The sequence below is a fragment of the Bos javanicus genome, chromosome 13 (genome assembly GCF_032452875.1).
Source record: "Bos javanicus breed banteng chromosome 13, ARS-OSU_banteng_1.0, whole genome shotgun sequence".
Taxonomy (NCBI): Eukaryota; Metazoa; Chordata; class Mammalia; order Artiodactyla; family Bovidae; genus Bos; species Bos javanicus.
Window position 1 is genome coordinate 36,159,151 of NC_083880.1, and position 13,310 is coordinate 36,172,460.

Below are 13,310 nucleotides of genomic sequence, written 5' to 3' on the forward strand. Positions count from 1 at the left end.
TTATGTCTACAAGTGTTCCTGAATCATGAGATTAAAATATTTTCCCTCTTTCATTTTTAGTAACAAACACGTCTAACTTCTGAAATCATAAAGAAGAAAAACTGACTTCACTTCCGAAAGTAAAAACAAGACAGAGATAATTTTTAAAAAAACTATGGTTTTATTTTCTTAAAGATATTTTTTAAGCAGACAAAACTTGTATTTTCACTTCTGTCAACGTTTCTATTAGATCTCTAATTACCCGCAAGGGAGGACAAGTGCCTAGGTTATTTTGGAGGAACAGACACACTAGACGGTAATCTTTTCCTCTCTGGGAATCACCAGCCTCTTGTGTGGAGAGGCCCACCCTAATAACTAAAGTATGTTACCTTTACACCCAACTAGCCACTCTCCTGGATGCCCATAATTTATTCAAGAGGACCACAAGCTGGGCACTATGTATTTTTTAATCTGGAAGGAAAAGCCACTCATTTTTAGTTATTCACCAAAAGTCAGTTACTTAAGTAAAATGAGACTACAACCAAAGTCTTCTGTATCAAAATACAATATTCTTAATTTCTCAGAGTACCTTAAACCATTTTTATTTTCTAAAACTCAAGTACAATTTAATATAACAAATTTAATGTTTCCAGAAACACATTTTAAACATTCAGCCCTACAGAACTATATTATCTGTTTCACCTTTAATTTTTCCCATCAAAAGTTCAATATCCTTTATTGGGACCAAATATATACCTACTTTTTTGAGTTACAGAATGAGAACTCAAATATGCTTAAGTCTAAGAATTTCCAAAACACATCTTAAAATTCTCAAAACTTGATAAAGAGCCTAAGAATTCTATGTGGCATTTAAATTTTATTCTGGGCAAGACAAGTCACTGGGAATAGAACATATGTGGTAAAATCTTTAAATTCAAACTTTACTTGAATTAAAAAAAATAAATTTATGTTACCCATATTGTTCAACTTGGACAAAATCTGACCTTAAGAGAACATGAAGGTATGCCCACAGTACAGAGATAGCACACAGATCTATGATCATTATGAAACCATTTCCAGATACCAGGATAAACAAGTTTTCTCACTGGCAACACAAAAACAGGCATTTCATGTCACTATCTGTGTACCTTTGATTTAATTATTAGATTGAAATCCAGGAAGGTTTGCAGTGTCCAGTTTAAATGGGGGAGAGGGGTGTTGCGGCAGCATGAAATTTTACTTTTTAACCAACTCAGTGGCATCATAGCCATTATGAGTAGTGATGAATACACAGGTGTATTCATTCTACTATGTACTATTATATACTCTTTCCCTTTTCAAGAAACAAAATAATGTAGGTTACAAGGACAGATCCAGCATAAAAAACCTGTTATGTTTCTAACTATTTTACATTATAAGTGGCAATGCACATATATCTGTAAACTACTGGAATGAATCAAACACTACATTAGTTCAAAGAAAAAAATTAATACTTACTTCCACTGGCAAACCCACTAGTGGCTGTTGCTTGCATCACCTCTCTTCTGTAATCTCTATCTTTTGGGAAGCTATTAACTGCCATCTTGTTTGCTTCTTTTTGTCTCTGTTCTCTAAAAATAAAAAATAAACCCATAAAAATTACAACAGATACAATGAACCTACACAACATTCTGGTCAAATGCTTAAGGAAACAGTACATTGAACATCAAAGAACAAAGCAGTGATGTCATGTAACTGGTGTGGGACCTGGGACACAGCAACAATAGTAATGCTTCTCACTGACGGCAACATTACACTGATTATTTACATGCCATGAACCCCACAACTCAACACGGTAACAATAATTCTACATTCTACATGACGGAAACACTGTCCTACAAGATGAAGAATTCGAATACAAATTATAGAAAAGATGAATAAATGTAGATCAATATGTTTTAAAATTAAATATACTGTTTACAAGGACCTTGTGAACAGCTGCTCATCTGTCCTAGTTTTTTGGTTTTTTAAGAGAAATTATGGAAAACACAGACAATGCTCAACATTTCAATTAAGTAGAGAAGTGATGAATAGCACACTAAGAAACCTAAATGTAGAATGTTTAGCATCCTAAGATGTTAGCCTGTAGAATCAAGAATGAGAAATACTGTTCAATTAAGCACAAATACCTTTCAAGCCACTCTTTTGGTTTTTCCCATTGTGAAACTTCTGTTCGACAATTATAGTAGTATTTTTTCCCAGAAGAGCTAATATGCTCAGACCAGTCATCTGCAGAATCATAAGGCTTAAAAAAAATTAGAAAATGTTAATGTAATCATTTGATATATCAAGAATGTAAATGGTTTTATAAAGCACACATAGGGGAAAAGACCTGAGACAAAGGTGCCCTCATCTGAGATGGAATCATCTGCATGTACACTTAAGGAGCTCTTAGTCTAAGAAAACCTTCAACTGTAACAATGGTACACTCTATAAAGTATCAAATTAAACAGTTCAGTATCTTTACTAGGTACAAGAAAGACATGAAATTAATATCATACTGACCTTAGAAAAGCATTACAAAACCCCCATTAACACAATTTTAACTGCTGAAGTCTAGTCATACAGAGAATCCACTCAACTGACTGACCTGATGGCATGAAAGCACATCAGTTCTGAACACTTTAAGGCACAACAGTAATCTGTGTAACAGAGAACAACCTGCTTGTATTCACTGTTACTTAGTGGGGGATAAAAGCATACACAAGAAAGCTTCAGTATAAAGACAGGATATTAAAAGCTATGAATTTGCTCCAGCTTCACAATCCACAAGACATGTCAAGTATTAACTGAACTTGTCTCACACAACATACAGGATCATCAGCAGTACTCATTTTCCCAGAACTAAAATTGCTCTGTCTTAGTTCTCAGATACAGTCTCTTGCTGGTCATTTCATAGACACTATAAAATTATCATGAAATTAAAAATTACCTGAAAGGCCCAGTTCTCATGGAACTAATCTCAACAATGTAATGTTTAACTGCCTGCACTGGCTCCAGGAAATCTGGTAGAAATCCTAGTATTATATGAATTTACTGATAGCTGTTTACCAAGGAGCTCTGAGATTAAAATGAAGCAAAGGTTATACTTTGGGAGTTCATCCTTCTTCCTTGCTCACCACTGTGCAGAGGGACACAATTTGAACACTTTAGGAAATGAATTCTTATGCACTGCGTATTCGGCTTGAATTCAGCACATAGGAACAAGCTGAGAGAACATGTCCATACATCACAAAACTAATGAGTGATAGAAGAAAAGACCAAAACTCAGGTTTCCGGGTACCTATTATTTCCACTAAATCAACACCAATTTTGGAAATACCACAACAATTTTGAGCATAGCTGAAGAACACTGCAGATTCTGCTCTCAGGCTATTTCAAAATTGTGAAGCTGCCGGAAATCAGCCCAGTGCTTCCAAATCTCTAGAGATCAGGGGAGAGTCAACTCTCAACACCCACCCGACTCTAGCCAGGAGAAGTCTTCACCAGGCTGCAGGAACCCAATCCAGAAGGCAAAATTCAAAAGGGTTCTTCTCTACCATCTACCACCCCCTAGATCTAAATTATTATGCTAACAAAGCCCTCTATGGATGTATTTGCAAGATTTGGTTTGCTGGGCAGGTGATTACATGGAATTTACTGGTTCGGTCTAAAGAGGTTGAAGGAGATTTGGTCTAAAGGCTGACAGAGGACACCAGAGTAGAACAGAAAGGTCTAAGCCAGTGCTCTTCAAAAGTGATGGTTATGCAAACTGTGACCTGTCCTGGAGGAGACATCAGAATATATATCAACACACTGCTTCCCGAGCCCAAGGTCTTGTTTTAAAAAACAAACATATACCATACCTCAACTAAAGAGTGTATTTAATGACAACTAATTTCCGTTGTGGCACAACCTGCAGGACAGTGAGTTAAAAGTTCACAGACGAGAAGCTTGAAGAGCACGGGTCTATCAAATCCTAGGTTAGTACAAGTTAATATCTTACTTAACAAAATGCGCTCCAGGGTACAGCATTACAATCACATACTAGCAATTAAGTTCATCTTCTCCACCCTATTTCTATCCCTCAAAACAGGTTAAGGAAGAAACTTTTAAAGAAACAAGGAAATTATTTAAATGCTGATATGCAAAAGCAGGTGTTAAATGTTTTTCCCATTGTATTATTTTCCACTTTACTGAGGTATAATTGACAAATATAAGATATTTTATTTAACCTGGGTTAAAATAATCTTTTTTTTTTAAACCTGGGCTACCTAATATTCATCAATGCATCTCTTTCATTACAAAAATATTAATGAATGGTGATTTTATATTTTACTTTACTACTCAAAAAAAAAAAGTCCATTAGAAGTGATTTTAAGACATAGTTTGAAAGTAACCTTCAGATTACTTCAGATTGCTAATGTTCAAAAGCCAGCTTCTCAGGTAACATTAAAATCAGTTTGTAAAAAAATGCCATGCCCACTGGGTACATTATGATGAAAAAGACTACCACTTGAAGGTTAATTATATACCTAGAGTTGAAATTTACAGAAAGGGGAACCTTGATTCTAAAAACACATGACATTTAATCCCTGTTCTGTTGCCACTCACATACTGAAATCCCCTGACACCCTTTAGAATCTGGATGTTGCAAACTTTCTGATGCCCATTATTTATGCTGATTTCATTATGCCAATCTATTTCCTGAAAATCAAGATAATCAGAAACTGTTTTTCCTGAATAAAGAATTTTTTTTCACCAAAACAATGTCCACATGGCCCGCCTCTGTCCTACCAGCAGATGAATACAAAATCTAAATAGTCAGTGATGAAGGGAACATGAGGTTAGTGCTAGACTGTTAAATTAATGGGGCTATTTTTCACAAAAATGGATACTCATTGTAAAATATTGAGTATATTTCTTAGTGAAAATGATTCAGCAGAAGCAGTGTGATGATAACACCTGTCAAAGTTTATCAAGCTGCTGTCTGGATCTCAATACCATCCTTCTATGTTCTGTGATGCTAAGGCTGGGACAATGCAAATTACTTTCTACTTAGCCAGCTGGCTTTCTGTTAAGAGTCTGCCAATACCAGACATTAGAGGACTGAAGGGCAGGAGAAAGCAGCCACAGCGGATCCCAGTTTCTAGCTCTCAATCCAGAATCAGAAACTTTCATTATATCCCTCAGAGAACTGTGCTGGGCTCCTCCTCTGAGCAATTAGGTTCTGATAACCCCCAACCTCTTCCTTTTGTTTCCAGTCCTCAAGGGTAATCACTATCTATGCTACTTTTTGTTTTCTGTGTTTGAAATTCTGTGCTGAAATAACCAGTATGATTTGTTTTCATAAACATACCTTAATACTTAAAACTAAGCACAGTGTTTTTTATGAAAATCATTGATGTCCCAATTTTCTCTGGAAATGTACTAATAACACTGATTCAACAAGAAACAAAAAATAATAAACTCCAAGAGTTTTAAATACCACTTAAGGTACGATAACCACCTGAATAACCAAGGCAATGGCTGTAGGATTCAACCAATACTTCCCTGGCCTTTCAGTTAGTTGTCCTTTTGTCCTTCCTGTAACGGATTTTCCACACTGCTATCTGATGGTTTTTAAATTGCAAATATAGCACTTCCCTGACTAGGCCCTTGAGGAACTCTCCACTGCCTTCAGTACAGTCCATGATCCATGGGAAGCAGAAAACGCTGTGTGATCTGACCCCATTCTCTCTGTAACCTGAACTCCTACCATTTCTCCACACCAGCAAAACCTGTGTTCTCCAAACAAAGTGCTTTTTCACACTTCTATGTCTTTGTAGGTGCTGTTCCTTTCCATGCTACACGAATTCCAGATCTCTTCCACTACATGGATTACAGTCAGCCTGTTGGCCAGCACAGCCTCTTCATCCAGGCTCAGTCCCCTCTGGAGGGCTCCCCCAGGACCTTAACATGTACTGATCTAATGGTTTACGGACCTACAGTCAGTCTCCACTTTTTTTTCTGTTCTATACATAAAAAATCTAGCATCTGCTTGGAAAGTTGAAATGTTATTTTTGCATGAATGTATTGAACTTTCATTTGAATCCTAACTTTAAAAAGTTCAAACTACTTCATTAACAATTACTTCATTTTTAGAAAAACCTACAGTACCTCACTGGGTTTGATGCCTTTCAGGACCGAGATCTCTATTATCACTAATGTTTTATAGGGTATAGAATATATAGTAGATACTCAACTTATAGATTTTAATAACAAAAGTTTAAAGATTATGGGGAAAAAAGCTCAAGACACAAGTTTCATAATCTAAAGTTCTTTGTATCTCAAGTATCACAACAGTAAATTTTGCTCCACAAAAGAATGTTAATGAAACAATATCAAGATGGCATATTCAGACTATCCTCAGTTTTAATATTAAAGCTAGCTCATTAGTTCAGGTGCATTAAGATCAACATTGATTTTTAAAAATTTTGCAATATATTCAAAAAACAAAACTGCAAACGTTTATATACTTACTGCATCTGAAGTTTTGCTTGGATTATTGCTTGGATTAGAAGAATGTGAATTTGAACTATGAAGAGCACTGTGGTTGTGTGAATTTTCTTGGGGAGAGTAACTGGTCCCTTTAAAAAATAAAAAGCAAAGACAATTTTAAGTAAGTCATAGCTGATGTTTATACTGGGCTTCTGTCATACTACAGATATATCACTAATTCATCATTGTAAACCTGAATTTTTATCATTTCTAGGAAACTGTAGGTTTTTTTTTTTTTTTAAATTACAAGTTGTATTAAAGACACAACATACATAGAAAAAAGGCCAAAAGTTCCACTAATGAGAGAACAAAAGTGACAATTACCCAATTATCCACTGTCCATGGAATTCTCCAGGCAAGAATAGTGAGCTGAGTTGCCATTCCCTTCCCCAGGGGATCTACCCAACCCAGAGATCAAACCCGGGTTTCCTGTATTGCAGGCAGATTCTTTACCATCTGAGCCACTAGGGAAGCCTCAATTATCTAGTAAGTTTTTGCAATTACTTTTCAACTTCTTAAACAGTTTCCACACTTGCTTTTTCAAGTTTTGACAAATTTTAACTAAAACAGTATAAAGTTTTCAAAAGTTAAGTTTCAGGGAAGGTGCTTGCTTTCAAGATGATGAAAATGACATCATATCTCCTCACAACAGGACAGTTGCTTTAAAGTAACTCATGAATTTTATGAACCATGACCATCAGGGATGCCAGTTTTATCTTAAGAAAAGCCAAGATCTAAAAATCCAGACTTGATTAGTAATACAAAAAGCTCCACTACCCAAGTCTAACTGTTAGTATTTCAGTTTCATTCCATCAATTTTTCATCATAAAGGTAACATAATTCAACTTCCCACCTACTCCTTGTCCCAAAAAATGAACTAGCAAGTGGTATGGGGGCTACAAGATAATGAACAAAAGCTGGAAGCAGGAAGAGCAATTTAGATGGTCCAGTGGCCCTGGAAATTAATTAGCAGTCAGAATCAGGGTGGTTATGAGAACAATTGAGTAAGAATTAACTATTTCGATCAACAAGAACAACTACAGACCTACCTTTGTTTTATTGGGCTTTGCTTTACTAAACTTCACAGATACTGAGTTTCGTACAAATTGAAGGTTTGTGTCAATCTTACATCTATCAGTGCTATTTTTCCAACAGCATTGGTTCACTTCTTATCTCTGTGTCACATTTTGGTTAATTCTCATAGCATTTCAAATTTGTTCACTGTGATTATCTTTGTTACAGCAATCCGTGGAGAGTGATCTTTGATTTACTACTGAATTTGTTTTGAAACACCACAAACAACACCCACACAAGATGGCAAGCCTAAATGATAAATGTGTGTGTTTTGACTGCTCCCCCATGTCTCCCCTTCTCCACGGGCTGTCATTTTCCCTGAGACACACAGTATTGAAATTAGGCCAGTTAATAACCCTACAATGGCCTCTATGTGCTCAAGTGAAAGGAAGAGTCACATATCTCTCACTTTAACTGAAAAGCTAGACATGGTTAAGCTTACCGGGGAAGGCAGGTTGAAAGCCAAGACAGAAAGCAAATTGGGCCTCTTGCACCAAACAGTTAGCCAATGTGAATGCAGGAGGAAAGTTCCTGCAGGAAAATTAAAAGTGCTACTCCGGTGAACACACGAAGAAAGCACAACAGCATTACTGCTGATGTCGATAAAGTTTGAGTTCAGATGGAGAAAAGATTATACATACTAGCCACAACATTCCCCTAAGCCAAAGCCTAGTGCAGAGCACACTCTTCAATTCTATGAAGGCTGAGAGAGGTGAGGAAACTGCAGCGAAAAGTCTTAAGCCAAGAGGTTGGATCCTGAGGCTGAAGCAAAGAAGTTGCCTCTGTAACATCAAAGTGAAGCCACAAGTGCTGATGTAGAAATTGCAGCAAGTCACCAGGAGATAAAGCTAAAATCTTACATTCATGAAGGTGGCTACACTAAACAACAAAATTTTCAACATAGATTGAAACAGCCTTCTATTACTTTCACGGAGAGAAGTCGTCAATGCCTGGCATCAAAGCTTAAAAGAACAGGCTGACTCTCTCAGGAACTAAGGCAGCTGGCGACTTGAAGTTGAAGCCAATGCTCATTTACCACCTGAAAATCCCAGGGCCCTTAAGAACTATGCTAAATCTTCTCTGCCTATAAATGGAACAAAGCCTGAATGACAGCACATCTGTTTACAACATGTTTTCAGCCCACTGTTAAGAAAAAAGACTCCTCTCAAAGTACTAGGGCTAACTGACAATTTGCCTGGTCATCCAAGAGCTTTATGGAAACATACAAGATTCTTGTTGTTTTCATGCCTGGTAACAACTACTGTGCAAGCCCATGGATCAAGGAGTCATTTCAACTTCCTGTTCTTTTTCAGAAATACATTTCATAAAGTTATAATTGCCATAGACGTGAGTCTGACTGACCTAGGTAAAGTAAATTAAATACCCTCTAGAAAGAATTCATCATTCTAGATGCCAGCAAGAACATTTATGATTCATGCACATTAAGAGGTCAAAATATCAGCATTAACAGGAGTATGGAAAAAGCGCATTCCAACCCTCGCAGGTGACTCTGAGACTTGTCAAGACTTCAGTGGAGGAAGGAACTGCAGATGTGGTGGAAACAGCAAGACAACTAGAAGTGGAGCTGCAGATGGGGCTGAACTGCTGCATCTCATGATAAAACCTGAATGGATGAGGAGCTGCTTCCCATGGATGAATAAAGAGGTTTCTTAAGAGCAAAGCTACTGCTGGTAAAGATGTTGTGAAGACTGTTTGAAATGACAAAGGATTTAGAATATTACAAAAATTTGACTGATAAAAGCAACAGCAGGCTTGGAAATCACTGACTCCGATTTTGAAAGACGCAAAATGCTATAAACCAGGACTGCATGCTAGAGAAACATTTGTGAAAAAAAGAGCCAAGCCAGCAAACTGCACTGTCTTAAAGAAATTGCCACAGCCAACCCAGCCTTCAGTAATCACCACCCCAATCTGTCAGCGGCCATCAACATAGAGGCAAGACCTTAAGATAAGGATTCCTGAAGGCTCACAAAATAGCATTTTTTTTTTTTTAGTAATAAAAGTATTTTAAAATTAAGATGGTTGTTCAGTCGCTTAGGTGTGTCTGACTCTTTGCAACTCCATGGACTGCAGCATGCCAGGCTCCCCTGTCCCTACTATCATTCTGGAGTTTATGCAAATCATGTCCACCAAAGTCAGTGATGCTCTCTAACCATCTCATCCTCTGCTGTCCCCTTCTCCTTTTCCCTTCAATCTTTCCCAGTATCAGGGTCTTTTCCAATGAGTAGGGTCTTTCCATCAGATGGCCAAAGTACTGGAGCTTAAAGTATGTACATTTTTTAAGACATAATGCTATTACACACTTAACAGTCTATAGTATAGTATAAACTTTTACATGCACTGGGAAATAAAAAAAACTTGTGTCTCACTTTATTGCAATACTCACTTGACTGAAATGGTCTGGAACCAAAATGGCAATCTCCCCAAGGTATGCCCCCAAATGGGTAAGAAAGGTGGATTAGGACAGAAGACAACCTAAGGTTTCACATACTCAACTGGAATGGTCAGCAGATTCTAAGAATTCAGAAGTGGAGCAAGAAGTCTGTTCCACTGGAAAGGTGACAGGTAGGGGACTGGCATACAGTAATGTAAAAAACAAGCTCAGAATGAGTAACAGCAAGGCAAGAGGAAAGGGAATAACCAAGATTTAACGTTGGCTACAACACAGCTTATTGGGGAAGCTAGAAGCAGACTCAGAGACCCAATAAAGCTAATGATACGACAAAAGATATGTACTTAGGAAAATATAAGGGATACAAGAGGAAAATTTCCCAACAAAACAAGACTGCTGCTTAAGATGCCTAGTGGTTTCTTCATCTACTTGTTTAAATGTACCTTGTTGGATAGTATGTATTTATGTAAAACATCCTCAACTTTTAAAAAAATACAGTAAATAAATTCTTCAATAAACATTTTAAGACCAAACACAATCGAAAGAAGCAATCAGTCAAGGATAAGCTCCGTGTACAGGGACGTTAACATGCCAGCCTGAGATTGCTATTCTTAGAAAAGTCTGCTTGCACAGTTGGTCCTCGGCTAGCACAATGACTGTTCAGGAGGGTTCCCACAACAGCAACTGTTGAGTGGTTCACTGTGCCTAAGCCTTTCTGCAGATGATATGGTTTATGCTGAATACCTGCTTTCCTACTGGGAATCCAGACTTCTGGTTCAAATCAGGCAGAGATGCCTGCATAAGAATCCAAATCCAATAAAAACCTTGGGTACCAAATCTCTAATAAGCTTCCACAGTCCACAACATTTCACCAGTGTTGTCCCAATCCGCTGCTGGAGGAAGGAAGGGTGTGCTGTGTCTCTCTGCTGGGCCAAGACTCTCAGAAGCCTGCACCTGGTGTCCTCCAGACTTTGCACCACATGCCTTTTCCCTCTGCCGACGTCACTTTGTGTTCTTTCGCAGTTATTAAGACAAAGCCGTGGTAATGAATGTTAGGTCCTGTGACTCCTCTTAAGACAATCACCAAGCCTGGGGGGTGGTCTGGGGACCCCAACACATTCAGTTAAAAAGAAAAAAAATCCAAATTAAGACTTTTAAAAAGAAAATTTCAAATCTACACCAAAATTTGTACTTTTCAGGTGTAAACTTAAAAACTATTTTTAAAAACTCAGCTTTACAGTTGCATCCAAGTGAAAGAGAACTAGTTATATGGCCTAGAGAACACCACATTTATACCCTATGAGTTGAGAATCCCATGGCAATTTCCATAAATGTTGCAATAATGAAGGAAAGAATGGCCAGTCTTACCAACTGAAATGGTCCCCAGAGTAGTTCTGTAAGAAGCCTGGGTTAGATGCCCTGACATTTATTTGCATACGTTCTTGAGCAAGATGTAAATCTATGAAACAGTAGTGCCACACTAAAGATGTGGTAAAAGACATGTTAGGCAGAGTCCTTTATAAGCCTAAGACATATCAGAAATGAAATCTACTGATCTCTCTTAAGTTTAAGACACAGGAATTCACTTTAGTGTTATTCTTCGTATCAATGAAAATTCAAAAAAAAGTGATAATTAGTACTAAAGTGCTTAACCTCTGAACAAATGACATGTTAAATAGCTTTTAGGTCTGTTGTTCAGTGTTTTCAGAGGGCACAACATAACAATTAAAAACCATAAGCATCAAGACACACGAGTCTAAGACTTTAATAGAATCCAGAGAAAAAACTCAATCAGCCTTTAGGAGGAAAGCTATTTTCAGAAACAGGAGCTTTTTGATAGGGACTAGATTCCACATTCTATGAGACAGATTCATCTACAACACTTAGCAAAACTACCAACTTAAAAAAAGAAGTGAGGAGGAATGTCCTGGTAGTCCAGCGGTTAGGACTCTGCACTTTCACTGCTGAAGGCATGGTTTCCAACCCTTGGTTGGGGAACTAAGATCCCATAAGCAGAAAGGTGTGGCTCCCTAAAAAAGTGAGGAGCAAGATTAAGACACAGATATTTTATCGAAAGACTAAGAATAAACTGATATTCTTAAACAGAACCCAAAATAAGTAAGAGGTTGTACAGGAAGCATGATAAAGCAGGCAACAGGCTCTCTAGATTAGGGTCAGAAGGATGCACTTAAGAACTCAGGGCAGGGAAGATTTGTCTCTGAATAATATGACTATCATTGGCTGAACCAAAGGTAACTATTACAAAAGCTACAGTTTATATTATCTTCCAAAGTATTTGGGGGGGGGGGTGAGCATCCCATTGAGACTATTAATTTCTCCATGTAGTTCTTTCCAAACTGAAGTATCAAGCAGGCAGAAAAGCAAGGTCAGAGCAATGATTATGGTTACGATTTTCCACTGCCATACCTATGGAGTGCTACAAACAGTATTTCTTTGAAAACTCCCATAAATTTTTATATCCCACTCCATGATGGATTTGTATGTTTCAGGATAAGAAAAGTGTTTTTTATTTTGGTAATAGCAGCATAATGCATAGTCTCAGGCTGAGAGAAAGAATAAATGACCTGTGGATGGTAACATATCCAAAGAAAAATACAGCCACACATAAAACTTGAACTCAGACTTTCAATGCTAAATTCAGAGACATACATGTGTATATGCTGGTGAGAGACTGTCTCATAGATGCTGCTTGGCTCAACAAAGTAATGGAAGCAAAAGCTGTTTACACGTCTGATGACCTCTATGCTTTCTTTACATTACCAAGAAAAAGGCTGTCCACTTCAAAGAAAAAGAAATTATCTCCTTGAGAAAAGCAGAATTTGTGACTAAGTGGGATGAAACTGTTTTAAGTAACACAAATTTAAACCAACCTTAAGAAATTAAAGTCTGATGAAGCAAGTATTCGAGACTTTCAGAACACACGTGCAGCCAGCCATTTAAGTATTATCTACAGTTACTTCTATTCTCTTAATTGTGGCAATGACTGTGTGGACCGTGAAACTAGAATTTTTACTATCCAGCCCTTTAAGAAAAAGTCTGCCAACTCCTGGACCAGGCAAATGACAGACAGTTCATGTTAATAGTGCAAGATGCTACCCTCCTCCCTGACAGAATCTTCACTATTTAAAAGGGCAGAATAACCCCTCCTACTTGTCAACCTCTAAACTTCAGAAGCTAGATCTTAAGAGTGAGAAGGCTATAACCTACAGTCTGAGAAAGATGAAGTCCTAAGAGTACCATGGGAAATGGGACAAAAAATGTAGGG

The 13,310-nt window shown here is 37.5% G+C and overlaps 1 protein-coding gene across 8 annotated transcripts in view; it reads right to left on the reverse strand.

Moving 5' to 3' along the window:
- The window catches only part of WAC (WW domain containing adaptor with coiled-coil), a 79,428-nt gene that overhangs the window by 28,429 nt on the left and 37,689 nt on the right, over positions 1–13,310 (reverse strand). For all 8 annotated transcript variants that reach the window (XM_061436255.1, XM_061436259.1, XM_061436256.1 and 5 more), the window contains exons 4-6: positions 6,520–6,626; positions 2,148–2,263; positions 1,477–1,589 (exon numbers count right to left, since the gene is read on the reverse strand). In XM_061436255.1, the coding sequence (XP_061292239.1) occupies positions 1,477–1,589; positions 2,148–2,263; positions 6,520–6,626 (336 nt within the window). The remainder of the gene's footprint in view (positions 1–1,476; positions 1,590–2,147; positions 2,264–6,519; positions 6,627–13,310) is intronic.